The sequence below is a fragment of the Polyodon spathula genome, chromosome 36, assembly GCF_017654505.1.
Source record: "Polyodon spathula isolate WHYD16114869_AA chromosome 36, ASM1765450v1, whole genome shotgun sequence".
NCBI classification, from domain to species: domain Eukaryota; kingdom Metazoa; phylum Chordata; class Actinopteri; order Acipenseriformes; family Polyodontidae; genus Polyodon; species Polyodon spathula.
Window position 1 is genome coordinate 3,617,701 of NC_054569.1, and position 27,791 is coordinate 3,645,491.

General features: G+C 39.7%; 1 protein-coding gene across 3 annotated transcripts; it reads left to right on the plus strand.

Moving 5' to 3' along the window:
* Positions 1–27,375, plus strand: LOC121304086 (NF-kappa-B inhibitor delta-like). 3 transcript variants are annotated; one of them, XM_041235056.1, is made up of 12 exons: positions 1–171; positions 12,028–12,146; positions 14,161–14,203; positions 14,641–14,915; positions 15,323–15,672; positions 18,532–18,637; positions 20,028–20,174; positions 24,056–24,107; positions 24,194–24,363; positions 24,972–25,088; positions 26,143–26,307; positions 27,190–27,374. In XM_041235056.1, the coding sequence occupies exons 1-12, from the start codon at positions 156–158 to the stop codon at positions 27,256–27,258; spliced, it is 1,629 nt and encodes a 542-aa protein (XP_041090990.1). In that variant the 5' UTR covers positions 1–155; the 3' UTR covers positions 27,259–27,374. The 3 variants fall into 3 exon arrangements, with proteins under 3 accessions (XP_041090990.1, XP_041090993.1, XP_041090991.1); XM_041235057.1 differs by having other exon boundaries at positions 8–171; positions 15,401–15,672; positions 27,190–27,365; XM_041235059.1 differs by lacking the exon at positions 12,028–12,146 and having other exon boundaries at positions 27,190–27,375.
* Positions 27,376–27,791: the final 416 nt, after the last annotated feature.

The window sequence follows — 27,791 nt, forward strand, 5'->3', positions numbered from 1 at the left end:
GGAGCTGAGGGAAAAACAGGCTGTGGTTGGAAGTGACATCACTTGAGGTTTTCTAGCGGGCTTTTAAAAAGCAACGAGATCTGCCACTCGTTAAATACCAGGGTCCACTTACGAACTGCTCTTGAGGATTAAGAAAAAGGCTGCCACAGTAGAATATGCACTGGGAAAAACGTAAGTACAGCCTCTTTACATGTCACAGATTATTAACAAATGTGCTTGAGAGGAATACATGTAAAAACTATTATACAGTATATATATATATATATATATATATATATATATATAATATATATATATACAGTATATATATATATATGGGAATCTAATATCTGTTGTAAACATCAGTTGGATGTCAATAAACAGGCTATAGAAATACACTATATTGCTATATTGACTCTATATAGCAATGTTTAGCTCGTCCCTCGTAATGTGAAAATGGAGTTGTGTTAAGCTTGTGCTACTCCTTGTTAATAATAGTCATCTATACTCCTAGTAGCACGAATTAACATTGCATAATGATAAAGACGAAACCGTGTCCTAATATAAATGTTAAGGTATCTTTTCTATACAGTCTAGTGGTCTGCAGTTTTGAGTGGAGTTTTCTTGCAGCTATTCAATGTTTGTCGAAAGGGTTAATCACACGTATATAGATGGTTTATGAATAGATAGAAAAATACCCCCTAATATTCTGTCTTCATGCTGACCGGTTCAATAGGACTATCTCAGAATAGTCTTTATAGCCTGATGATTTAAAATATATTAGGTTTCACTTTTCTCGCGTATCTGGTGTAAAAAAACCTCTTATTTCCAAACAATTGAGTTACAGCTAATATTATTATTAATTAGTCATTTAGCAGACATCTTTAGCCAAGGAGTCTAGGGGTGAACTATGCATCACAACTGCTGTTGCAGAGTCACAACAATGGGCTCTTGTTTGTTTTAAGCCTCACCCAAAGGACGGAGCACAGGGAGATTAAGTGGATTTGCTCAGAGTCGCACACAGTGAGTCAGTGGCTGAGCCAAGGTTTGAACCTGGAACCTCCTGGTAACGAGCCCCTTTCCTTAACCGCAGGACCACCGAGTCCTGAATCTTTGTGAGAAAGTCCGTTGTGTGAGACTTCCACACACGCTTTCACAATTCCCAGAAAGGCTGTGGGGTGCTTTGATGGGGGCCTTTGTCCTTGCATGCTGGATGAAAATGAAAAGCAGAGAGATTATATACAGGGCTCTACACTAAACAACCAGGTTGCCCAGAGTGAAATTTAGGTTGCCTGGAAAAAAATAAAATAAAGATGGCTATTTTCTTAAAATGTATTATTTATTTGCCAAGCAGACACCCTTATCCAGGCCAGCAAACACTGAACATTTCATTGTGATATACAGCATCACTTTCAGTCACAGATATACGTTGCATCAGTTCAGACTTCCATGCAGTCTGGCCTATGAGCCCTTTCTGCTGCTCTCCACCATCTGGTCCACCTAGCCTGGCATTAGCGTTGCTGTTTCTTCTCATAGGAAACCATCGCATCTCCTTCACCGGCGGCCTGTGGCACAGCAGAGACTGACGACGTCGAGGGGGTACAATCCTCTCGTTAATCGCCGCTTCCCTTCGTTTTCGTTTAGAAGGGGTGAATCCAAATTGAAAAAGTCTCTTCTGACTATACTCGGTTATACCGGGGCAAACCGGACAGTTTATACAGAGCACGGTGAGAATGTTGTGTTTCCGTTAACGTCATGCGCGTCTAATCAAATCAGATCATCCACGTGGGAAGCGAGAGAGGAACAGTAGAAGTTGGTTTTAAATTCTGTTTTTATATTTAGACAGGTTCTGATCTGATAATGAACAAGATTGTGGTTGCCCGGCAACCAGGTCTCTCTGGCTTCATTTTCAAGTTGCCGGAGGTTGAATTTTGGTTGCCCCGGGCAACTGTTAGTGTCAATACATAAATGTGCTGTGTTAACAAAGAGCAACACAAGTAGTGTCATGCAGTTAAAAACATTCCACCTCTTCAGAAGTTGTTTAATGGAGGGGGAAGTGTTATTTCCTAATCTATTTTGGAACGTTTAACAAGTAGGAGTAGAAAAGTGGGCTGTATCAATTTCTTTTAGTTAAATGTGATATTTGCCTCTGCACGCCTATATATTACGAATTGACAAACACTACACGGGACATGCCATTTCATATAAATAAATGAGGGGAAAGAGCTGTAATTATACATTTGAATGTTCGAGCGTCACCCTGTCAGTGGTCCACATAAGTGTTTTAGGATGATCTTGTTACCCTTTGTCACCAACCTACAGTGACTCACTGAGACACACTTCTTTTTGTTGTGGCCACATGTTGTGCCTTTTTTTCTGTCTATTTTTAGTCAAATCGACTGCGTTATTTATTTTTTCCATTTTTTTCTTTTTTCCATCCACTTAGTTGTAGTGAGTCACGCAAGCAAAAAAAAAAAAGGCATTCTCAGATCTGATATTTGGATATTATTTTGAAAGGTCTCGATTAAAAATTTAATAACAATGCTTATGTAAGAGCTCAGCCATGAAAAGGACTAAGGCTGTTACAAGCAACGCATGTTAATTGTGGGATTCTATAAAGGCATAGCCACTTGTGCTGCTGTATACGGGTCCACTTGCTTCATTTGACAATAGAAAGGTTGCATGAAAATCCGCTGTGAAAGAACACAAACCCAGCCAGCTGTGCTGGAATTTTCAGCATCAACACCTCAGCTGCAGTGCCCGTGTCACGTCAATTTATGCTCCCTATTAAATGTTCCTACTTTGCACACTGCGCATCCCCAGACTATTTACACCCTGCAATGCGCAGGACCAAATATTGTTTTTTTTCCTTAAGATGTTTTTAAAAATAAAAAAGCAAAATATAAAAAGGCGATTTTATATATATTACATTGAAGCGCAGGGTTTTCTTGACCGTTAAGTAAACATTAGTGATATTGTTTTGCAAGGATAGTAATCGTAGTAGTATTGTTGGTAGATATGTCCTGGATTTGTTGGATTGTTTTAACTTGACCCCCTCAAAAAAATAGCTACAGATGAAATTTAGGTACAAGTAGCAGATTTTGACAAGGTAGCAAAATTTGTCGCTTATACAGTCATATTTTGCTACCGGTAGCAAATTCTGACAAAGTAGAAAAAATTTCCGTCACACTGGTTAAATGGGTTTTCTTGTAGTTTTAAGTACTACTGAGACTGCAGAAGCATGTGATTTAATTTAACTCTAAGCTTGATTACCACAAAGCACAAACAGGTGATGCTTACAATGTGGGTTCCTGTATTATGGACCATGGGTTGATAATTTTTGCTTTTAAGTTTCCTTCATATTTGTTTGAACCCTTTTATATTTGTGGAGCTGAAGAATGAACTGATTTATTGAGTATATGCATACTCAGTGTATATACTCAAAGTACTGGGACCTAGGAGTCTGATGAGGTTCCAGTGTGATTTGCGACGGTTCACATACGGCGCAAAGAAAAGGTGGGACTTTGGGGTCCTCCCAGGACTGAAAGGGTTAAAGGAATTCCTCCACGAGGTCAGCAAGTAGAGGTTCAGCTCTACCAGTCTGGTTCTGGTTGCGTTATTCCAAGTTAATTGACAAAAAGGATGCAGCTTGATTGGTTGAACGCTTTCAGAATGATTATAGTTTCTTTTCAGACTTTATAAGCTGAAAATCTTGAGGTAATGAAAGCAGATGTGAGGTTTTTCAAGGTACGACCAGGTTCATGTTTTATGATGCAAAGTGAAAGAAGAAACCCGAGTTTGTTATTTCCACACACTGAAGAAGACAGCTCTCGAGGGACAAGAATTAGTACACAAGCTACCAACAAGAAGAAACACCACAAAATGAATTCAGTGCTGTTAGCATGTGGACGAGAAGATCCTCATTACAATATTCAGCCATTTTCAGCTTAACACGGTATACAATGATAGAGCATTGTAAAGTGCAGCAAGGCATTGCTCTCGCACAGCATGATGTAAAATCTGTTGCATAATAATCTTTTTTTGTTAGTGTAACTGTTATGCAATGCTGTCACAATCTAATCAAGTACCTGCTTTTATAGCCCTAGTTTCAAATGAAGTCATACTTATCCTACAGTGTGCAGTTTAGTCATCCAGTTTGCCTCCTGGCTGTGGGAAGTTGCCTGTCTCTGCTGGGGATTCCACAGGGAGCGTTGCACTGGCTCCTGCAGGGCAGGGAGGCAAAATAGTCATGGACTGTTTCTCCTGTCACGCTGCAAATACACACTACTGGTCAGGCGCCTGGCAGGCTCAAGTGGACCCTTGCAAAGCTGTCCTTCAGGAGCCAGTACCAGGACGTCTTCCACTGCTGAGCTTCTTGTTTTAATGCACTTAGCAAAAGGTACTGTGCTGTGCTACAGAAATACCACAGCAATAGTGCTTTATGAATAATACAGAATACCGGGAAATAAAACAGAAAACCGAACTGAAACCATGTAAGTTTCCTAAACTGCAATATCACTGCGCACTCTTACTGTATCCTGGTTTCCAGTAATTCAGAGGTCTTGACCAAACAGTTATGCCTATTTAAGGGAAACTCAGTTCTTTGGAACATTAATTCGTAGAGGTGATTTGGCTCTGGAGTTGGACCCTGTTCAGATTATCTCAGTTATCTTGCCAGGCTTGGTGAACTTGTCTTAATATCAAACAATTAGTCAGGAAAGAAGAACACTTCCAAAAGGAGAAAGCTTTTGTTTGTGCAGTTTCACACATTTTAGATAACAGAATGTGATGATTGATGTGGATGTTTTGTTTAAAAAGCTTTCATTAAAGATAATTATCCTGTGTGATATGCAATGTGAACGCTAATGGAATTTAGGAGAAAGGGATACTCTGACCCTGGAGTAAAAACAGAAAATGTGACAATAGAAACATGGGCTCTACAACTTTCAACAAGACAGCAGCCAGCCAAACTGAGGAGACCCTCTATCTCAAAAGACAAAGCCAACGGCTTCCTCCAAGTCTGATAAATATTACTTTCTGGCCCTAATGAAGCGCCAACAATTGTGATATGCAAAACTGCATAACGACACTTTTGGGTTGAAACCAAGTCCAGCTGCAGCCTTGTGTTGCAGTTGTTTGTACTGATCTTCCTCTTTTTGTGATAATCATTCATTTCCGTTTGTTTGGGAAATAAGACAAACTAAATACTAAAACACACACACACGCGCACACATGCACACACGCACACACCTACAGACTGAATCATTGTTCTGATACACTTCTGTTTCCATTGCTTGATCAGAACAGCACTGTACAATATGAAGGAGCCATTCTAAGTTGCTCATCCAATGAAAGCAGCATCTTTAAACTTAACCTCTGTAAACTGCAGGGTTCCTGCAATCAGGAGTTTGCTGAATTTCACCAGCTGAATTTCCTCTTCTATAAAGACCAGTTTGCTGAGTCAGCATTGTTCTTAATATGCCAAACTGCTTAGCTTTGTAAATGTGTGCTCTTATTTTAAAGGGAAGTTAAGCAGATCATTTTTTTATAGTTTTTATATCATTAAAAAATAACTTGATTTTTTTTTTTAGAATCAAGTGCTTAATACATTTGTCTATGTGCTTAAATGTGTTTAGATGCAAAGGGAAAAATAAGATACTAGAAATCTTATAAATCCGTGTCATAAATGAATGTGTTTCTGCAGTTTTGTTTTTCCTATCACCTTCACACAGATAACCCCAAAAAATGAAGTACACATCATATTTCCATTTGAGTTGGTTAGGAAACACTGTCGCTGTCATCGTTTCAATATACGAGGCTCCTGCTGTAAATTGGTAAAGCAGAATCGACTGCCCATTGTTTCCGTCAGACACTGAATCACAAATATTGATTGGCGTACTCCGAGAGAGCGGAGAATTCCGATTGAATCTGAGCCGGGTCCTTCCGATTGCTGCCTGCAGCTCAGTGGGTTTTTCCTCCATGAGTTCACGACAACAAGGTTGTCAAACAACACCCTGCACTGCAATGCCTGTCCCTCCCCCATCCTGCCTCGGAGGAGGTCCTCTCTTGTATCAGGGTTATGTGGTTACATATTCGCAGAATGTTCTGTGTACAACTCGACAGTTTCCTTTGCTTGTTAGCAACCTGCTGTTGCTAGCTGAAGCAAAAACACACGCAAGGTGATTACCGTGTGTATGCAAGAGGTGATGCTTTAAAACTTCCTATCGCCGCGAAGGAGCTGTAGACAGTGACACTGCACTTGCAGTGCAATGTTTTTTGTACTAAGGTGTAAGGTAACACAGTGGTAGCCATATTTTGAGACTGGACAGTGTGGGGCCTAGTAGTGTTTTCAAAACAGTTCTTAAGGCATTCTAATCCAATGGGATGCAATGCAGAGTGCTGTACAGTTAAGTTAAAAAAATAAATAAAGTTTTTGTGTTCAACCCTAAATTCCAAAATGCATGATCATATTCCACTCTTTTAAGCTAAAGAATGCATACAGAATAGAATATTACCCGTGTTATAAGAACATTTCAAAATGACAGGAGGCTTTTTGGCCTAAGAAGCTCATCCACTTCCTAGCAGTTGATTGAGCCCCAAAACGTTGTCCAATATGGTCCTAAAGGAGCCCAGTGACTGCATCAACTACTTGGTGTTGGCAACCTGAAGTCGTTACCATGGTAAGTCATGGCCTTGTGCTCTGAAATAATGAAAATATGATGTAATTATCAGGGTCGACATTAGTTCCCCATGACAAAACAACAAAGCAGCTGAACATAACGTTTGTCTTTTTAAGTTTAAAACAGGTGGCCTCATTAGCAAATAAGCAAGAAGTAAGTCGTAAATGAATGACCAATCTCACTTTAACACCTGCAATCACAACATGTCCATCAGTGTGCATCTTCAGTTATTACAGAGCAATCGGATTCTGTGGTCCTTCTGTGGTTATACAGCTACCACAATGTACTGGCAACTGCAGACTAGATTCATCCGAAATACACTGTTGTAGAAATGGTGTGGTATTGATTTTCGATAGCTTGGCGCACATCTGAGTTAAAGGCATGAGGAAGAAACGTAGGCCAGGTGCTCTGAGATTATTTCTGTGACTCGGAAATCATTTCAGGGGAACTGAAATTTCGACTGTTTTTCGGTTACCAATACTAAAAGAGGAATCAATGCTTATTTATTTACCGTAAATATTTCATCTCTGTGGGGCTTTGTACGGTGCAATTATTATTATTTTTTTATGTTTAATTGTGCAATGGAAATATGCTAAAAAAAATAAAATAAAAAGCAAGACTTAAATTTCTAATTTCTTGCAGATTTCACTTTTTTAAGAAATAGATTAGAATTCTTGTGGAGGACTCTGGATTTACTGCACTGGAAACAAAAAATTCGGTGGTGTAACCATGATTTTATCCATAACACAAAACAACCTTGAAAAAAACTCAGTCATGGTTAAAGCTTAGTGAATCTGACCCTGGGTACGTTCTGTGGTATCTCATCCCAGCGCCAAATATGAACTCTTACAGTCTTTGTGAATAAAATGGCATTCGCGTTAGCCATGGTGATACACTGCAGTTTATTTGAATATTTTTCAGTTGGCAATGTCTTCCCCATACTATGTTTAACACCTATGCTACATATTGTGGTTGAAAATGTTTTTTTGTGATTCACCATGCTTGCCTGTGATTCACCACGGTTTTGTATCAAGCTTGCTGATGACACCTTCAGCTGATATGAGGATGCATGCCTTATAATAACTAGCCGTTATGTGCTGTGGTTAAGTGTGTCTGTGGCTGGTGGTTCATCTCCACCCTGTTACATTTGGACTCAGCAGTGAATGCTTCCAAGAACCGTCTGCAGTTAGTGCTGAGTCTGAAGCAGGGCTCCGCTGTGTGTCCCCAGGCAGGCCTATATTCCTTAACTGTTCCTGTTTATTATAAACAGACAGTAGGCTCTGTGTATCTTTTCAATTGGCAGGCAACTGTCTTTTGCAATTATTGCTCTGTGTCGTTAGTAACTGTACAGCGGTGTTTCCTTGAAAATGCTGTGCTGAAAACAGAGATTCAGTTTGCTTTCAATTGAAAACAAGGACAAAGATGCTAAGGCCATTCACATTGGAGTCTTATTATTTCAACTCTCGGGAGGTAAGCAAGTTGCCTTGTCAGTAACCAAATTGGTAACCTTGATGTCAATCAGATGTGTGAAGTATCATTGGTGTCTCACTAGGGGGCACTCTTCCAACACTGCAGCATTAAAACACAGGATCCTGGGATACAGAAGTCTATCTTATGTCTTCTGCTATTTTCCCCTTGGCAGGGTTCATTGACTCACTTGTTAATGCTACTACATGCAATAAACATTACAGAGACATTTTAGTGTGGTGATACTTAGAGCCGCTGGTGCTTAGATCATTGAAATAGAGCTCAAGTTGTTTGTTTCTCCTTTTCTCACATTAAAGGTAGAAGTTATGTTCTCATTTAGAAAAAAAAATAATTAGACAGTAATACCGGCCTTGAAACTGTAGCCACTGTGAAATCTTAAAGAAAAGGGCTTGTAACCAGGAGGAAACATTGTAGCTAATTAGTGAGCGTCAATCATTCTCTATATATATCTGCAAAAGCATCACCAGTATAGGAAAGACACAATGGAGAATGATGTTAACTCAGCGTTAACAGTGGAATAAGATTTTCCATTAAAGAGACAAGACATTTGCAACTATTTGAATGCTACCAAATGTGAAACCCCATGGCTCGTGTAAGGACTCGGCATGTGCCTGCTTTGGTAGTTTCTATTTTTGTAACGGTAAACAGTTTCACACAGTAAAAAGGTCCAAACTGCACATGGTTTAAAGCCATTGACCCGGACCTTGCTTCTGTCACATTATCTCTCAGGTCACCTGCTTCGCTTACAATGAAAAACAGCTGCCTGGATTTGAAGCAGCTTTACAATCCAGACTATCAGCTGGCAAGCAGAACACCTTGTTAGCTTCAGTGTGCTTATGGTGACCCTCCAGAATCCTGATCTTAGTCTAATCCTAAACACTCAGATTAAAGCGGTCTGATAAGAAAGGCCTAACTATCTCAGCAGAGCGGCATGCTACTCTTTAAAAGCCGCTCTTATGCACTGTCCAAATCCCTGAGCTCCCAAAGAGAGTTCAGATATAGGGGCTGTGATCTCAGGGTTTTACCCGAGACACCTGTAGCTAATCATTTTAACCTGGCGTGCAACTCGTCTTGAAACTGCTTCCAAAGCGAATGTGGGAACCTGGTTTCTGCATTTCTTACAGTCAGGCATTTTATTGTCTGCTAATAATAATAATAATAATATAATAATAATAATAATAATAATAATAATAATAATAATACTACTACTACTACTACTACTACTACTACTACTACTAATAATAATAATAATAATAATAATAATAATAATAATAATAATAATAATAATAATAATAGTCACAGATCACATACTTTTATTAAGAATTAATGAAATAAATTAAAAAGGAGATATTTTAAGCCATTGATATTTCACACTTTAATTAACCTTAAAGACCTTTTCAAATGTCAAATAAACAGATTCTATATTTGTGTTGGAAAGTCTATCTGACTTTAAGAGTGCAATAGTATTGTTTTATATAAGGCCAACTGCAATGACCAGAATAATAATAGTAAAAAAGAAGGCAGCACAAAAGATGGAATGAAAACTCTACGCAATAGCTAGAGGGGAGACAAGAAGGAACCTGTTTAGTTGCTTGAAGGGAAAAAAAGGAGTGGTACAATGGGGTTACTATTAATTATCCTGCATTAACTAAAAAAAAAAAATGCACTGCAGGAATGAAAAAAAAAGTTTCCTGGTTTTAGGTACGCACGAAGTGAACGTTGAAAAAGCAGAAGTACCCCGTCAGTCAGCACGCTCTTTAAATGGAACAGGGCTTTCATTACATAATCATTTCACCAAGGTTTATCTACAGGTATATTTATACAACAAAGCATGAGGTCCTGTACCCTATCTTATAGGACCGAGCACTTGTTCCAGTGCCATTCCGGTTGTGTTTCTGGACAGATCACATGTAAAACAACTAAATAATGTTGTCTACTGTCATATAGACCTAACCCGAACTCTAAACCTAACTCTAAACATAACTCTAACCCTTTGCTGATACACTTTTGTACTTCTAAATAACATGCAAAAAAAGATTTCCACATTAAGTACACTGTAACTATGCAGAAGACATTTTTTATATATGGAGAGTTGTAATCACCTCTAGAGCTTGATGAAGCTTACCGCCTTATTACTGCCACCTAAGTGTGTGTAATAAGACTGTGACGTCACTGCCATGGCCTGTAATCGATCACAGTGACACCGTCACAGTGACATCATGAAATGTTACTCACCGCGCTGACTGTCGCGCAGATGAGTGAATCAGGGTGCGGTTTGCTTCAGGAACAGTCGGAATTTTATTACGTGATTTATGACATTTTAGAAGTATCAAGGTTGCTGATTTTCTGTAATACAGTAGCCTGCCTGTAGCAGCGTGTGTGGCTAACCTTCTGTGACTACAGTTCATTTATCGTGACAGTTACCAAAAGCCTAGCATTAGGTGGCAGTTGGAAGGACAGGGAGTGCTGTACCAGATTTTTTAGGGTTAGTTTTTCATTTTCAATCTTATCTTTAAGGTAATGTTCATGAGCACATTCCTGGGTAGAGGGTGTCTGCAAAGAAATAATAATAATAATAATAATAATAATAATAATAATAATAATAATAATAATAATAATAATAATAATAATAATAATAATAATAATAATAATAATAATAATGTGCAGTTCACAAGGAGGTTAGGTCTAATTTCACTAAATTGAGGAAAGTATGAGCGTTTCTTTCATGAATGAAGCTGAAGAGCTGTGTGTGACCATGCAAGTCATCTCGCCCTCTAATATGAACAATGCTTTATTATTGAAGTGGATGGGAAACGGTAAACACTATTTGTAAGACCTAAATGGTACAAGAAAACAAATATAGAAATACACTTTTTTTTATTGTCATAAATGAACTGCTAGCAGGGGTTAACAACATTCAGGGTTGCAGACAACGGGGCGTGTCGCTCGCATTCCTCACGCCAGCGTGGTTATTTTCCTGCTGGAGGTTCAAAACAGTTCAGAATCGGGCCTCAAACCACTTATTCTTCCTCCCCACAATTTATTTTATTTGACACCACACTCCCGCTGTCCTTATTGTAATACAGACTACTCAAAACGTCGGAGAAATTCGTAATGATCGCTTTCACAGCCTGAAGCCATGTATGTCTCTCCTCCTGTTCCTGGTATGTGTTCCCCTAGTGATGTCACGCCAACTTCGAACGTCATCTGTGCGTTGTCTGTATTTTCCAGAATTATTGATAGTGCTATGAAATTGATCATGTCGATTTCATTTCTTGCTCATTGTGAAAGTAAACCAAGCACGACCCCAAAGCCAAAAAATTAATTTCTATATGAGACATGGACTTTAACAGGCTTATTACACACTTACCTGCAGTTAATACCCTATGTAATGATGTATTTACCATGTAACTACTATGTAAATAGACAGTAATTAGAGATAGTACAGTGTTGCCCTCAGCGATCAGCCGCAGTTATTCTATGAGATCACGACTCCAGTGTTGCAGAGCTGAGGCTCAGCGTGACTCAGCAAGCGAGTGCCTTAACTGCTATTCAAAAGAGCAGTGCACACCACCCCATGTTGCACTGACTTTAAAATAGCCTTGCTATAATTAGACAACGGGTGACAATCAGATTGCAAGTGTTGAGACGCTTGCAGATGTCCCCCACAGATATCTTTAGGGCAGGGTGTGCTCTCTGAGAAAGCAGAATGCATTGAATGTATAGGAGAATGTAATAAAATATTTACTGTTACCACTTGTGTAAAACATGACTGCGGTTACTGGCAGCTGTATGTGGGTATGCCTTGTCTAGGAGGTGTGTGACCCTTTAAACAGTACTCATTTCTTCATTCCTAAATATGAGCTTTTTTCTTTTGTAGCTTCCGAGCAGCCCGAACCGCGGCCGTACCAGGGGGTTCGTGTGAAAGAGCCAGTCAAGGAATTACTGAAGAGAAAACGGGGGACTCTTAATAACACTATAGTGACGTCACCTCCCACAGTAAGAGAAACTGTTTATTCCCCCTGCCTCGTCCTGCTGGAGAGGTGTAATCGAGGCAGCTGTATGTGTCTCTATGCATTTCATTTTTGTGAAGTCAGAATAAATCTCCATCGAGATCTTGTTTATAGGGGGTCCCTAACGGCAGTGACACGCAATCACGCTCAGTTAAATTGTTTAAATCGCAAAAAACAGCACAAGCTGACCAGCGTGCTCTACAGATGCATTTTCAGATACTGTACAATCAAACTTTATCCATCAGGCCACTGTGTTGTGCTTCATGTTTAAAGAGTATGCTTGGAAATGGGTATGGATGCGTTTTGATTGGTAAATACAGCACACACTGCTAAATGAGCTGAATGAATTCCACTGGCATGCCTTTATATGCTTCAACATTTTTAAGAATATGTTAAAAACATATGTTTATTCTATAACATTTTTAAGTATATGATAGCCCTGTATGCAAGTAATCTTTTCGCCTCAGCAGTCTTCTTGTTTTGTTGGTCAAGGCATGCAACGCTCCAAGTGGCATCGTGTTGCCTAGGCAACGTGATGCAGCATGCACCGCACTTTCTGGCGGCCGTGCCCTGGGAAACATAGAACTGTAGAATTGAATCCTCCTTGACTGAAGCGGCGCACAAACTCTTGCCGTCAAAATCAAAAAGAAAGACTTAGCGAAACGTTTGCTGACTAATCCGTTTAGTGCAGGAGGCTTTGCAACAAAAACAAAAATTACAAAAAGGCCAAAACCAAAATTGCAGTGTACAATTGTGAATGGATCTGTGGGGTTTGGTTTATTCAATCACTCTTAGTAGCCTACATGATAAGAAAGTCTTCTAAAAGTTGCTACAAAGTCACTGCTCACCACTGACGAAATCTCATAAATGGAATTGAACCAACAATTATCCTAAGCTGTTTTCAAGATATATGTAAACAAGTGTGTTATAAGTACAACCTCCACTATTATCTCTGTCGCCTTTGGCATAATAAGCACATAACCAAACTGATTATTGAAGCTGCTCTCCTCAGTATTAAAGCCCTCAAAGCCCTGACAATTGGTTGCTGCATGGTCCTTTAATTGTACACCCTAAACAAAACATGGGAGGATCACACATGATTTAAAAGGGGCTTTTTCAGTTTCTCCATATTTTTTCCAGGTGTTTTTAACCGACAGTTTAAACTTTCCTGACCTGAGGGCTAGGCATTTGGCCCATGCAAATTGAAACACAAGCCTGCATTGGTATTTCCTGCCAACAGGATACCTAGCAGCCTCAACCTGTCAACAGTCCAAACAGCATTTTGTATCTTTAACTTGGTACCCTGAGTTTGCCGTAATGTAGTTTTCAGAGCTCTCTTTTTTTTTTTAATGCTGTGATATGTGTTCTTAATCGTTGTTTCAAACCATTCCTGGCCTGTCTGGCTTGTTCAGAAGTACGTATTTTAGCAATGGCAAGGTGTGGTCCTGAGGTCAGTGTAAAGAGGACCAGTGATGGTCTTCATCGGTAACCCGCCCTCCACACTTAGAAGGAGGGGGGGGGGGGGGGGAAATGGGGATAACAGGTACACAGCTTCAGGCTTACTTTAAATAAACTTTCCAATTTTGTATTAATAGGACATTAATGTAGTCAATTTCGCTTATTAGAATTTTTATTAAGTTCATAGATAACAAATGCATAATTTTTTTTAACACACTGCGTTTTGCATTTTTAACACCAGAATTTCGTTTGAGCTTGAAGACCATCCTGTCCGACTAAAATAGGCCTCTAATGGCTTGTAATAAAATAAGTGAATAGATGAATAAATAAAGCAGCTGCATAATTGCCTCAATGTCTCACGATTGTTTTGCAGATAACGGGGCCTTTTCAAGATCAAACACACAAACACACACACACACACACACACACACACACACACACACACACACACACACACACACACACACACACACACACACACACACACACACACACACACACACACACACACATTAATTCACTTGTGTATTCTTTTTTTCCAGGTTGTGCTCCCACATGCTGCACTGTCAACATATTCACCAGTCGGTATGTTTTATTGGCTTATAGTCGCAGCGAATCAGAACCAGACATTATCATTGTGACATCATCAAAGCAGAGTGGGCAGCTGACCTCAGAATTCCAAAACACTGCTCTGAATGGTTAACAATAACAGATTTTGAAATACAAAATATTTTTAATAAAATCTGACTAGCAAATGTGTGGAAAATTCTGTTGGTTATTGCTGCAGCTCACTGCTGTGCAGAGCAAATCAAAGTGTTGACACCTGGGCGATATAGGAGTAAATACTAATGCCTTATTGACAAATGCATTCAAATAATGTTTTTAAAGCTGATGAATAAAAACACAGTTTGGTGTGCATTGAACTGATTTTTTTAACAGCCCAGAACAATTTAGTGAATCTTAAAAGTGAACCACTGCATCAGCTCCAGTGAGCGCCAATCCCTTGTCATTGTCTATTGCAGGCTACTCGGGTTCTATGGAAGTTGGCAGCAGTGGCTCAGAACCTCTGTACGGAGAGGATGGCACTATCTGTACGGCTTGGATTGCTCAGCCCTCATCTGCCGCTCTTCAGCCGCTGACGCACTGGGCACCCTGCCCCGAGTACCTCCCCCTCGATGGCTCCGCCCCCGCCTACACTGCGGACATGTATGTGCAGCCCATGTGCCCTAGCTACGCTGTGGTGGGCCCCCCCTCGGTGCTGACGTACACCTCAACACCTCTCTTCACAAACTTCGCAGTGAGTCCCTCTCTCTTTCACTTGTGTTCACACTGATCCAGCGAGATCTTGTGCCCCATCCACTTTACGGTGGTGTTAAGGTTCAATAAATACAACTAAAAAAAACTATGATGAAGATAAGACATTTGATGTAGTATTACCATTAAACAATTGCACACATATCCACGTTATTTATACTTTAAACAGGCACTGTAGGGACAAAGGCTTCAAATGCAATCCTAGCATATATTTATGACTATAACTATATGACTGCATAATAAACTATTGACTATCAGTGTGTGTTTATTATATTTTATTATGACTAGGTTGTTGAAGTTATAAATTATCTTGCATATTTAAAATCAGCATGTCCATAAACCTTGGGCAAACATGCAAATAATTAAATCTCACATCTGTTTTACACCTAGGAACCACATAAACAGGAAAACTGTCCCGCTATAAAGAATGCAATACCATGGGCTCAAGATCTCTATTTTCTTTCCCAGCCAAGGCATCCCGCTCCGTCCCCCATCCCGCAAGGGGAGCTCCAAGACCCGCAAACTCAAGTGGCTTACTTTCCCTGGGCTCAGTCCATCTCTGCCCTGCCAGCCCAGGCCTTTCAGTGCCCCTCCTCCACCACGCCCTTCACCAGCCCTCAGCTGGTGCCCCTGCCCGTCACAGTGCCAGAGCCAGCTGCCCAGGAGCTGGAGGAGGCGCACAGGACCCTGGGGAGCATGCCCATTGAGAAGCTCCTACAGGAGGACCAAGACAGAGACACGTACGTTTCCAGTAACACCCTCTTTATTGAAGGTTTCTGATATTCCTTCCTGCAGCGTTTCAGCTGTTGGCTTCGTTTTGGATTCTGTAAAGTGTTCCTGAGACCACCCTGTCCTTTATTCGTTAATGGCATTAGAACGTTTGTTTTGCAAAGTCAGGGGTGCTGATGCTACAGGGGTGGCACTTGCATTAGTATAACCCGTGTTTTTCTTTTTATAACTGAAAGAAAATGATCAGCTTTTTTTTTCTTCTTTAATGATACAAATGTAGGATGCATAATAGCGTGCAAACAGAAATGCTATCCCCTAACTCTCAAAGCGTGTCTAAACTAATGGTAAAAAAAAGTCTTAAATAGTAAAAAAAATAGTCTTTAGAAATGTTTTTTATATGGGGTTCCTTAGTTTAAAACCAAATGATAGATTTAGATTTTACTAGATTTAGATTTTAAAGCCAGGTGGCAACTTTACAATGTTGCTATGGAAAAAATTCACACAATCTTGATCAAATTGACAGATAGGGTTTGCCAAGAGGAGAGACCTGAGATAATACTATATGGAGGATTTCCACAATTGCCTCAGTTTAGTTTGCAGCGATGCAAAAGAGGCGATCACTGCCTGTCAATCACAAAATCACTGTCTTTCATTCACACAGCGGCTTTTAAAGATTGCCGTGATGTTGGTAATGTGAGACTGCAGCCCTGTTGAACTGCTTTGTGTCTGGTTCCTGTACAAGCCTGTTACTTAAACTTTGTACGATGGCTTTTGATTCCAGATGATGTGCTGATATTTATTATGTAGCAGACGGTGTGCAGTGCACTGCATTGCATGTGATAGCAAATGTTTGCAAATGCATATTACGCTTATTGTTATCAATACAGGTTAAATATTCTATTTGAAAGTCATCTATGTATTCAATACTCAAACACTGCTTTCTTGTCTGGGTTTTTCTGCCTCAAAAGCCCAGTGCCTAACCCTCTGACTCTTCATCATTGTAATAACACTTCTCACAGTGAAGCATTACAAAGAGTGAAGGGCTAGAAGCTATGATAACCTTTTTAGAATTGGAACAGCTGATAAAATAACTGCCCAAATAAACTTGCATGGTCTCAAAATGTTCAGTTTTAAAAGAAAGGCATGTTCTGTAGCAAACGTGTATTTTCATTTGAAAACTTCTGCCATTGCAGTGGGTAAAAGAAAGCTCTCAGTTTGCTTGCCTGGCCTTCCAGGAAGTCTGTTCCTGCTTCACTTCAGGTCATTTCCCCTAAGTGATGGATGTGGCGATCAAAGCATTTTACTGGCTGCAAAGCATGTCAGTCATTAGAGGAAGCAGCTGGTTGGTTACTGACAGGAATGAAGGTCCTGAAGGGGTGGAGTCAATTTCACTGTTCAGGCAACATGGCATAAAAGTTCCTGTAAACAGATTCTTTACGTTAATGTAGTACCCAATGCAGTATCGTGAAATGAAAATACATGTTACAACTACCCGTTTGAGACCTGTATAGTGAATGCACGTGTGTGGCTTGGGAAATGGACTGTGTGGTATTATTTTGTTGGCTACAGTCTCTTTAACAACATTTCAAACACTCCTTTACTGTAGACGTAATCACTTTGCAAACCTCAAAACACAAGGTCGATTTGCATGAAAACCCAGTAAAGAAATGTGATGCCTTCCTTTGTGGCATATGTAGACTGCATTGTAAATATACTAGACATCTGTTCTGTATACCGTATCTCATTCTGTCTGTTGTGTCTTGACAGTAAACACCCGCAGCATGTAACATTTTCAATTTCCTTCGGGGCTGTTCAGCAAGATTTACAATTTCAATAACAACAATAAAACATCTGTGTAAGCATTGGAATATACTGTTGTTTTTTTCATGATATGGTTTGAAGATGTGTTATGTCAATGACATATCACCTGTCCAGGATATCAGTAACACAGAGCAGGTGTCTTATTAACCCACCATGAGTTCAATAGCATGAAGAGTAACCCATCCAACACTTATTCCCATGCACAGCGTTTTCCAAATAGATCTAGATTCTGATAATGATATCCTACCAAAGTAAAGGATGTCTATACCAAAATGCACAGATACTGGAAGACTGGTTCTCAATATATAGGGTTGACATTCAAAGGGTTTCTATCCCCACTTCTCAGAGAAATGTTTTAGAATCTAGTTTTCTTTGGAATCTGATGTATGTCTCAAACGTTTCTCCTAAACACGCTACAGCCGAAATCAAATGAGAAACATTTCAAACAAGACACATTTTATAAAGCAGTATCACAGAGATGTATTTGAGCTGGAGAGGTGAAGCACACAAAACCCAGAAAAGAAATACACACAGTTCTAAAACAGAAAATTGCACATAGGGAATTATCTCAAGACACTCCTGCTCACACAATTTACTGTGTGTAATGCTTCAATATGAAAATGTGCTGGACACTGTAGCATTGCTGAGATAGACATGAACAATGCCAAATCACTGGTTTATTTTTTCAAATGAATATTTTACTTTTCTCTGTGGTGATCTATCCAACCCTACTGTAGCTGTCATTATAAGAATTATAAAGCAAGGGATGTTTCCGTTAGGAAATGTAATAAATTCAATGACAAACATTTTGACGTTTTCAGCGTCATCAAAGACTTCCAGTTGAAGTGCTTCTCATTGATCATTAGTGTTTCTGATAAATGTAGCACTATTGAGAGTTTATTAGTTATGCATGATAATGGTTAGATGAGTGACTGCTCTAGAAACGAGCCCTAACCCGACACACACACACAGATATGGATTGTAATTAACATCTTGCACCGCATTTTGCATCTTAAACCGTAGCCTTGGTGTGTTCTGTATTGTCTTAGGATTCTGCATATTTATACAGCCAAGGGAATGAGGGAATACGCCATTGTAGCTGCTGAGAAAATGAGCAGGCTCAGAAGCATAGACGCCAAGGAGCACCATGGGAAGGTAATGAAGTATTTCAACCTCAGAGCAAGCTTGGCTCTGACATCGTCATGCCTGGCAATGAAAAACCCTGTTCCGCTCTGTTTAAAATGATCGATTGGGATGTCATTTAACGTCATTCTTGCAACACAGTTCGAAATACACACATCAGGCACTTGCAGATTTATACATTAACAAGTGATTTTGCTGATCAATTCATTTAAGTGCATGTATTTAAAAAAAAAAAAAGTGCATTACAGTTGATGGACCTGCATTTTGCATTGTGCCCAAGGGCTTGCGATTCATTGAAAACACACACCTGCATTGTTTTCCTGTTTCGTGGCATTCATATATGTGTTTAAAAAGAAAAGTTTATTAAACGTTCATTAAAATATTTTTTTTGCATGTTAGTTCACACAGAGCAGTCCACCTGTCTGGAAGTTTCATTGAAACAGGGAATAATTCAAGTCATACAACTGCATGTTTTGATTGAGCCTCCCCTCTAACAGCTCTTGATGCTGGTCTCTATTAGTGTTGGTTCTCACAGACATTATAACAGACATTCCTAGGCATCTTGGAAGTGATGCCGAGATGGGGGGAGACTGAGCTTGATCATACAGCAGTCTACCAGTAGTCAAATGTGTCCCAGACTGAAGATAAAGATCCCAGTCATGACTAGCAGGCTATCAACACATAACTCTTCACACCCCATGAGACGCTATCATAACAGACCGGCCTGTTTGTCTTAAGCAGTCAGTACAAACGTGTTCAATGGCTTGCTTGTCCTGTGATAAATATTGAAGAAGACACAGAATGAATTGAGTAAGAGAACAAATGAAACGCAGGGCCTAGATCACAAAGCATTACCTTTGATGAGGTAAACAAAGTTCCATTTAAATTTGCGTTCACAAGCAATGCTGTTTAGCACATGGGTTTTGATGTGTTTTTATTTTTAAAAGAAATTCAGAACAGACCTTTAAAGGTAAAGCTTTGTCTATTGGTATACAAACATAGAGAGACACTAATTATCCGCAGTCATAGAAAACCTGAAATTGCCAAGAATGTTGCTAAAATGTTGGTAGCAGTGAAGGAAAACTCATTGATAAATCTATCTTTTAAACTCTGACTTCCAGCATTGCTTCTGATCAACAGAAATTCAGTGCACACTTGGAAATATTTTAATACAAAAAAAAGGAGGGGGGGGTTAAATGAATATGAATTATAATTCATTTCTATTAATCTTGCTCGTGTTCACTCCCAGGGCTGCTTTATTGAGCCACTTATTAACATCACTAAATAGAAAAAAACATAGGAAGAGGCCTGCAGTCTTGGTTAAGAGTCTCAGGGTGGCTGTGTTAAGATGCCGCTGTCTGGATCATTTTAAATGGACCCTGTGCTCTTCCTGTATTTGCAGACTGCTCTTTTGGTTGCAGTCGCTGCCAATCAGCCCTACATCGCTCATGACCTCATCATGCTCGGGGCAGACATCAACATGGTCGATGACAAAGGTCAGACAGCCCTGCACCTTGCTGCTACTTACGGCTTCTTGGAAGTTATTCAGGTAGGACAGGATTTTATTTCTACTGAGCAACATCGTTTGAGGCCTGGCGTCAGCCACTTTGCTGCAAACTGCTACCCTCGTGGTTCGAAGACCAACGTCTTACTGTTCAACTCAAGAGCAAGCTCTCTAGTAGAGAGGTAAGATCTTGTCTTCTGCTGATGTCAGTATGATTGGAGGAGATCCATTGCAATATCCAATTGGTTGATGGGCCAAAACAAGGCCAGAATGTTTAGGGTCATGTTTAGTTATGAGGACACAAGCTCATGATATCCATTATAGGAAAGGAAAGGTGGTCTTACTGTGCAGGTGATGTAAAATGGGCTTGTATACATTACAGAGTTGCCACTAGTTGCATGCAAAACGATGGTGAATGACCATTGACTAATTCAGTGTGGATTAGCAGACATGCTGGTTCAGGATTAACTGCTGTGATGATATCAACAGAGTGAGCACTTGCCTGGAGACGTGTACTTCAGTGGTATTAAGTCTTATCCTGAAGGCAGTGGTGCTGTGCCTTCTAACATCCTGACATGCCTTGGCAGATGAATTCCATTTAGTCTCCTGGAGAGAGAGAGAGAGAGAGAGAGAGAGAGAGAGAGAGAGAGAGAGAGAGAGAGAGAGAGAGAGAGAGAGAGAGAGAGGAGAAGAAGCAATATTTACTTTGCTTCGATTAACACATTATCAGTAACAAATCAAAATTCAAATGGATTCAGGTCTATTGCCTGAATCTCAATGTTTTTTTTTTTCCCCTAAAGCTTGAACATTGTTCTGATTGCTATAGACGAAGTCTAAATGTACATGTTTCATAGCTAGGTCCAATGAATTTCTCTTAATTATTCTGAATTGAATACTGTATCACTGGAACAGTGCCACCTACTGACATGCTAAGAAAGTTGTCTAACAGTAAAATATCAATAAGGGCCTTCCTGCACACAGAATGCAACGATCACCTCACTCTGCAGAGTGGTGACATAGAGGAGAGATCCTGGCACACACACAATACAGCATTATGGGGTTGCACTATAAAATACATGGCTAAAGAAATATTACACTGTTGCCGTGTTCATCTTTACAGCCTAGTTAGGAGAGGACAATTAAAAGGTGTTAATTGAGGCAGATTAGAAAAGGGAACTTTGTAATAATAAACACAGGTTATTAGAGAAGATAATGTTTATTAAAGCTTCAGCTCATCCCCACTTTACTGAATTAAACCCTGTAAACAAAAGGCATAAACACAGTCAGTTTAAACCTCGAAGTAAAGCTGAAGGAACACGTTTGTGGCTTGGAGCTTGGTTTCAGGAAGCTAGATACTCGAGAACAATGATGCGAGGGTTGGGTAAATGCGGCCTTGAGGAATGCCTTGGAGGCCTGAGCCACACGGCTGTATTATTTAATCCTCCTGCTAGTGAGCAGGAGAAGGGAATTTGAAAAACTGAGATGGTGGGGATGATTTACAGTGCTCCAGGGCTCTTTAAAGGCCTCTTTCGCATGTCACGTTTATCATTCGCTCGATGATTTCATTCCCCCGAAATGGTTGCTTAGCTACGGTGTCAGCAGTTCCTCGGGTGCAGAAATGCTGATTTGCCTCCAGTAAGAAAACAGGCTACAGGTGCACTGATGTCGGTGGAGGCTTCTGGAGTTGGACTGCAGTGTTTAATAAACTGTATGTTTCAACATCCTCTGAAACAAAGCATCATGCATTTGAGTGCCCCAATTAAACCCCCAACCAGATTGTGATTAGATATTATATAAAAGGTACAATGGTCACATACAGTACTTGGGTAGATTGATACAGAGGATCAGTTAAGGAATGGGACTGCCTTGGGACATACAACAGACTGTTCTTTGATCCAGTCAATTTCTTTATCAGCAGAGGGTCCCACCCAATCAAAAACAATAAAACAACAACAAGAGACGTTGAAAACTCTCTAACATTGTCTGTAACAAGATTAGTGAATGAGCGTTAATTACACTTCAGCAGGTCTGGACACACAAATTAAAATGCATGGTATTTATTGCACATCGATTCTGATGAGATTTTGGTATACCAATGCATTGTCTAAATGTATTGTTAAATGTTACCACTGTAGGACCAAAGGCTCGTGTAATATAGATGGGCTACCATTGTACAGAACCATTGTACTGCCCCTGCATCGCTAATAAAGATCATCTCTAAGGCATTCAAGCATTAGCTGAGCAAAGTGCATATATTCGACAGCGTTAAGGATAGATGGTGCCAAATTATTATATGTTAAAGGAATACAAAGAAGAGTGTATGCAAATAATAAAAGAAGGTCATTTTGTAATGGAGGGGGGTCCATTAATGTTGCTCAAATTAAAGTCATTGTAAAAAATAAAAATAAAAGAGGTATCGCAGCATTTTACTACTTCCCAAGAATCGGAGTGTTAAGTATTGCGTGCTACCAAGAGATTTGCATATTCATGATTGTGTTGCTGTTCACTGGCTGTGTGACACCAGATCCAAGCCAATTTGTTACCCAACTCCAATCCTTCAAGCTGTTTGCAAAGTGTCACATTGCTGGCAGGACTAGTGTGACTGTGACACTTAAATATTACCGAAGCCGATGGATTGCTCCATGTGAACAGTACCTGAAATAAAATCAACCACAAGGAAGAATTCAATGAGCAAACATACAGGCCCAGACTCAACTACTTTCTGTAAAAGCAACTGGTGTTAACTTTTACCTAATTTTCCGAATCGCTCACATAGACAGGCTGCAATTGCAGAACGAATTATACTGTTCTGTTTGATTACGTTTCTGTTTTTAAATTGAAGTTCGAGGGTTCATCCGAAATGATTCCTTTTAATCTTTGTGAAGATACAGTGGACACATATACATCACCACCATATATATATATATATATATATATATATATATATATATATATATATATATATATATATACACACAGCTCACCACCTAGAATTTTAGGATTGAGATATCATTAAAAAACCAAAACCAAAAACAACAAAAAAAACATAGATGAACTAAACTTAAATTTTTTATTTAACATTATTTAATCAAAGAAACTACAAAATGATATTGAAAAAGTCTACCGGTAGCCATAATAGTAATACAGTATTTCATGTTAGATTTTGAAATGTCAGTTTTAACATGAAACATGTTATTGTACCATTATTCAGCAGGTTTCATTCGACTTTATGAAGCAAAAATGTGTTTAGACAAGTTCATTTCTGCAGATATACCCCATGGCATTATGAATGAAACAACTTGCAAAGTAAGTGTTTCATTTTTGTTTGTCACTTGCAGGCAAAATTCCCATCTTACAACCCCTTAAACCAATAAAAAAAAAAAAGAAAAAAAAAGAAAAACAGTAAATAAATAAAACATTAATGTGTTTGTTGTCAAATTTGGAGAAATCTAGCATAAAAGAAGTCCAGCTATCCCTTTGAAAAAGAGTGAAGGTTGTGAGCTGAAGGAGCTCACACCGTTCTCTTATATGAGATAACCTTGGCTCTGCTCTGCTGGTAATTAAGTCTCCTGTCTCCAGTGCTGCCAGTAAATTGACAGTGCCTAAGGGTGCAGCCTATTATGCACGCACAGGCAGTTTTTTTTTCAATCCTTTTTTTGGGGGATTGCATAATACCTTTTACGCTGTTTGATGTATTATTCCTGGCTCTGGACTGGAGGGACAATCCTTCTAGGTGGTGAGAGAGTTGGTCATTCCCAATGCTCTCCAGTGAGGCTGAGATCCCCAAACCGAAGTGTGATCCCAGACCGATTGGAACCCAGACATGAGTGTACTCGTCTCACTCCACCCTGGCCCACTACATGTGCTTTATGGGTTAGTGCTGAAAATTCATCTGGTATATATTTATTCATATTCATTCCTTCCAGGTGATATTGTCCACAACGATGACCATCAGTTTAGAAATATTGGACTTTGAAGGTAAGAAACAAGCAAACAGGACTCTTAAACAATTTGATATGCTTGCACCAATCTTTCTGACTGCATTGTTTCGACTCTTTCCTCAGGTCACACTCCTCTGCACTGTGCTGTTTTAACCCATAATTCCATGCACCGGGAACTGAACAACGACCTCACAATCTCCCCTGAGAGACAGAAAGAACTGGAGAGGCGCATTGTCGAAGTGATGGCCTGCATTAAACTATTAGTCCAGGCTGGAGCCAATGTTACCAGCCAGGTAGGGCAAAACGCACATGGTGCCATGCACTTCTTATGCCATTATTCGGTAATCTCCATTATGAGGCAAACTATTCCCAGCCTCTTCATTCTTGAACCCTCAAGCGTGACGAGTGAACCAGCGAGCTTGCTGTCTAGTTTTGTCGTTACTGTTCTTAGCAACTTTTTTTGTACTCGGCTTTCATCTGATCCCCCCTGGTCCAGCTCGGTGTGGTTAAAATAATTACTAGCCTAAGTTTTAATTATTATTCACTAGGCTGCTAATTCACTAGGCTGCCCTGTCTTAGAGTTTCAGAGATCAGGTTCAGGACCCTGCTTAACACTACCAGTGGACCAAGTCCATTTCATGAAACCAGCTAACAGCTCAGAGCAGATTAATCCATGGGTGTTCAGGGTTGAGGAGCACTTGCTGGCTGAGCTATAAAGGGAAGTTCTTGTGCCGTTACCCCTACCACTTAGTTCAGCACTACACAATAAGTGAATTATAACTTTTGTATTTGTAATTTCTATTTAATAAAATGCAAGAATTCGCCTCCCAAATGTCTTATTTCTTTTTCTCAATCTTGTACTAACAGAAGAGTTCTTTTTGTTTTTTGTTTTTTTTTCTAGGATGTAAAAAGCAGTAAGTCTGTGCTGCACCTCACAGTTCAAGAAGGGAACTATTTACTCCTGAAATTCTTTTTAGAACTGAACACTGGGAAGGATGAGGAGTTTATCAACATGAAGGTAAGTGTAGACAAGTCACAAGCGTATTGAGTCTGTTAAAGTGTTTGTAGCAAACGCCATTCCTGAAAGCTTACCCGTTGTCCTCTTCTGTCCATTGTCACGGTCTCCATTGTGCAGTTTTGAACATGTTATAGAGCCATGCTCTCAGATAGTGTTGCACTTCATTGTGCAGTTTTGAACATGTTATAGAGCCATGCTCTCAGATAGTGTTGCACTTCATTGTGCAGTTCTGAACATGTTATAGAGCCATGCTCTCAGATAGTGTTGCACTTCATTGTGCAGTTTTGATCATGTTATAGAGCCATGCTCTCAGATAGTGTTGCACTTCATTGTGCAGTTTTGAACATGTTATAGAGCCATGCTCTCAGATAGTGTTGCACTTCATTGGCCATTTCTGGAGGCTGAGATTGTAACCCAACTCTTCAATGGCTTCCTTGATTTCATTAACCAACCAGATGCTTCCCCTACTGACTGAGAGACTTTCTAACAATCTTTGACCCAGAAGACACTGCTGAGTTAAAATAACCCAGGAAGTGCAAATGTCACACATTTCCTGATGGCAAAGCATGGAAACTAACCTAATGTGGCAGCGACTGTCGTATTGCAAAATGTAAAAATATGTTTGCTACACCTGAGAGCTCTGCAGCTCATAGAAGTGCAAAACAGGTATGGAGTCCTAGAGTTATTTTCTAAACTACAATCACTTTTAACTTGCAGCATTCTGTATTGTCATATACCAGCGAGGTGATGCCAACACTGAGTTATCATATGATTCTCACTTATAAGACAATAGCCTTCTGAATTAATAAATACATACATAAATAAATCACTCATTTGTGACTGTGCAACTTCAAAACTGTACTGAAGCAAGTTTGAGACTAAAGCTGATTTTCTGATTAAAATCAGTTGAGCTGCATATTTAAAACTAGCAAGAATGTAGTTCGTTTGACCCCCCTCAGTAAATTTGCCTTTGCATCCCATATTAATCAGAAGTGAAATGCTTAGTTGCACAAGCTAATGGAAGATGTTGCTGTTTTTATCTCTGTGGTGCCAGGCTCATAGTAACACAGCTCTGCACATGGCTGCCGCCCTGAGGAATGAAATCCACCAAGAAGAAATCATTAAGCTGCTCCTGCATCACGCCGCTGACCCCAGCATCCGGAATCTGGAGAACGAGCAGCCCATTCACCTGGTCCAGCCTGGAGAGGAGGGGGAGAGGGTAGGCAGCACTTCAGTTAGGGGCCTGGATTACAGACAGGAATACAAGAATTATGCAAAAGATTTCAGTAGTATTCCAACTGGAAATAGCAGCTTCTAGCATCTTTGAATCAAATTAAAAGAAGGAACAGCTCTCTTTTAATTGGTCATCATCCCTGCAACTAAGCTTGCTTATGATATGCTGTTGTATTGAAAATGTGATTTGCGTTTTTAAAATAGGGCCTCACTCCAGCATGTCTCTAGATTTCTACCCGTTTAAAACCTGCACAGAATTAACGTGTCATAGTCTGTTCCTGTGCACCCACATTGCCTCATTAAGATTCCCATTGATTTTAATGTGAACCAAATTTACTGTAACTAAAAATGGCTCAACGCAGGCCTCCAGGTTCAAAGACCAGTGCTGCTTGCTGAGCCAAGAGAGGTGGGCTCAGTTTGTGGAATGGACAGAAATGATTTAATGTTGTCAGAGTTGAGTACTTCCTCATGCCTGGTACGGGCAAACTATTGCAGCCTGATCTTGTTGTACATGGGTGGAGTGGCATATGGCTTGGCAGAGACTGTCATCCTCTGTTTGTTATCAGCACCTTGTCAAGAATATAACAGTGCAGACATGGTGACTGTTACACTCTGGTTAATATCACATGCAGCTGACTTCCACCCCACTCAATAGCAGTATCGATGGAGCATTCAGAACACTGCAATGTGTCTCTTCACTGTATATGGAATAGAAATTGTATTACGGAACACTCTTGTAAGAAGTTTGATACCTCGACTGCTACATTTCAAGTTCCACAGCACACAAGGCATGTCTGTACACGGCCCTTGAGTGCTTCTGATCCAGGTAACTGTAGACTAACAGCTTTTCTTTGACTTCTCCTAACAGGTGAGGCAGTTACTGAGGAAGGGCAGGGCAGGGCTCGTCCACAATCATCGAAGCTCATCGTCCTCCTAGGAAATAAGGGTCCCAACATCAATCACAATGTGTCGCCTCTACCATCTCCCCCTGCTGCACCACCCTGAATGTGGACTGTATATTTACTGACTTAATTCTTTATATACAGTGTGTATATATATATATATATATATATATATATATATATATATATATATATATATATATATATATATATATATATACACACACACACAGACACATACAGCAATGTGCACATTTATTAGAACACCTGAAGAGTCATTTATATTCTTTATATACCTACTTGCATGAAATAGGTGCTCATGTGTGAAAATGTTAGACCACTTTGTGCTTTAATTCGGCATCTTAAACAATTCCTAAAAAAAATCAAATTTTTCCTTTTCTCTTACTATTTTAAATGAATTACATGTGTGGCCTGTTAAAGACTTCAGTTAATTTAGACAATAACTAATTTGCCTAGTTTGACAATTCTGCAAGATTTTTAGTTTCAGTGGTTTGGTTTCATATGCACAACAAATCAAAACTAAAAAATAAAGCAAATGGGTGTTCTA

What these genes read in the sequence shown, in the direction of transcription:
- LOC121304086 (XM_041235056.1), top strand. An exon ending in GCTTCTTGGAAGTTATTCAG is followed by an intron (nt 20,175 to 24,055) that starts GTAGGACAGGAT and finishes CATTCCTTCCAG; the next exon opens with GTGATATTGTCCACAACGAT. An exon ending in AGAAATATTGGACTTTGAAG is followed by an intron (nt 24,108 to 24,193) that starts GTAAGAAACAAG and finishes CTCTTTCCTCAG; the next exon opens with GTCACACTCCTCTGCACTGT.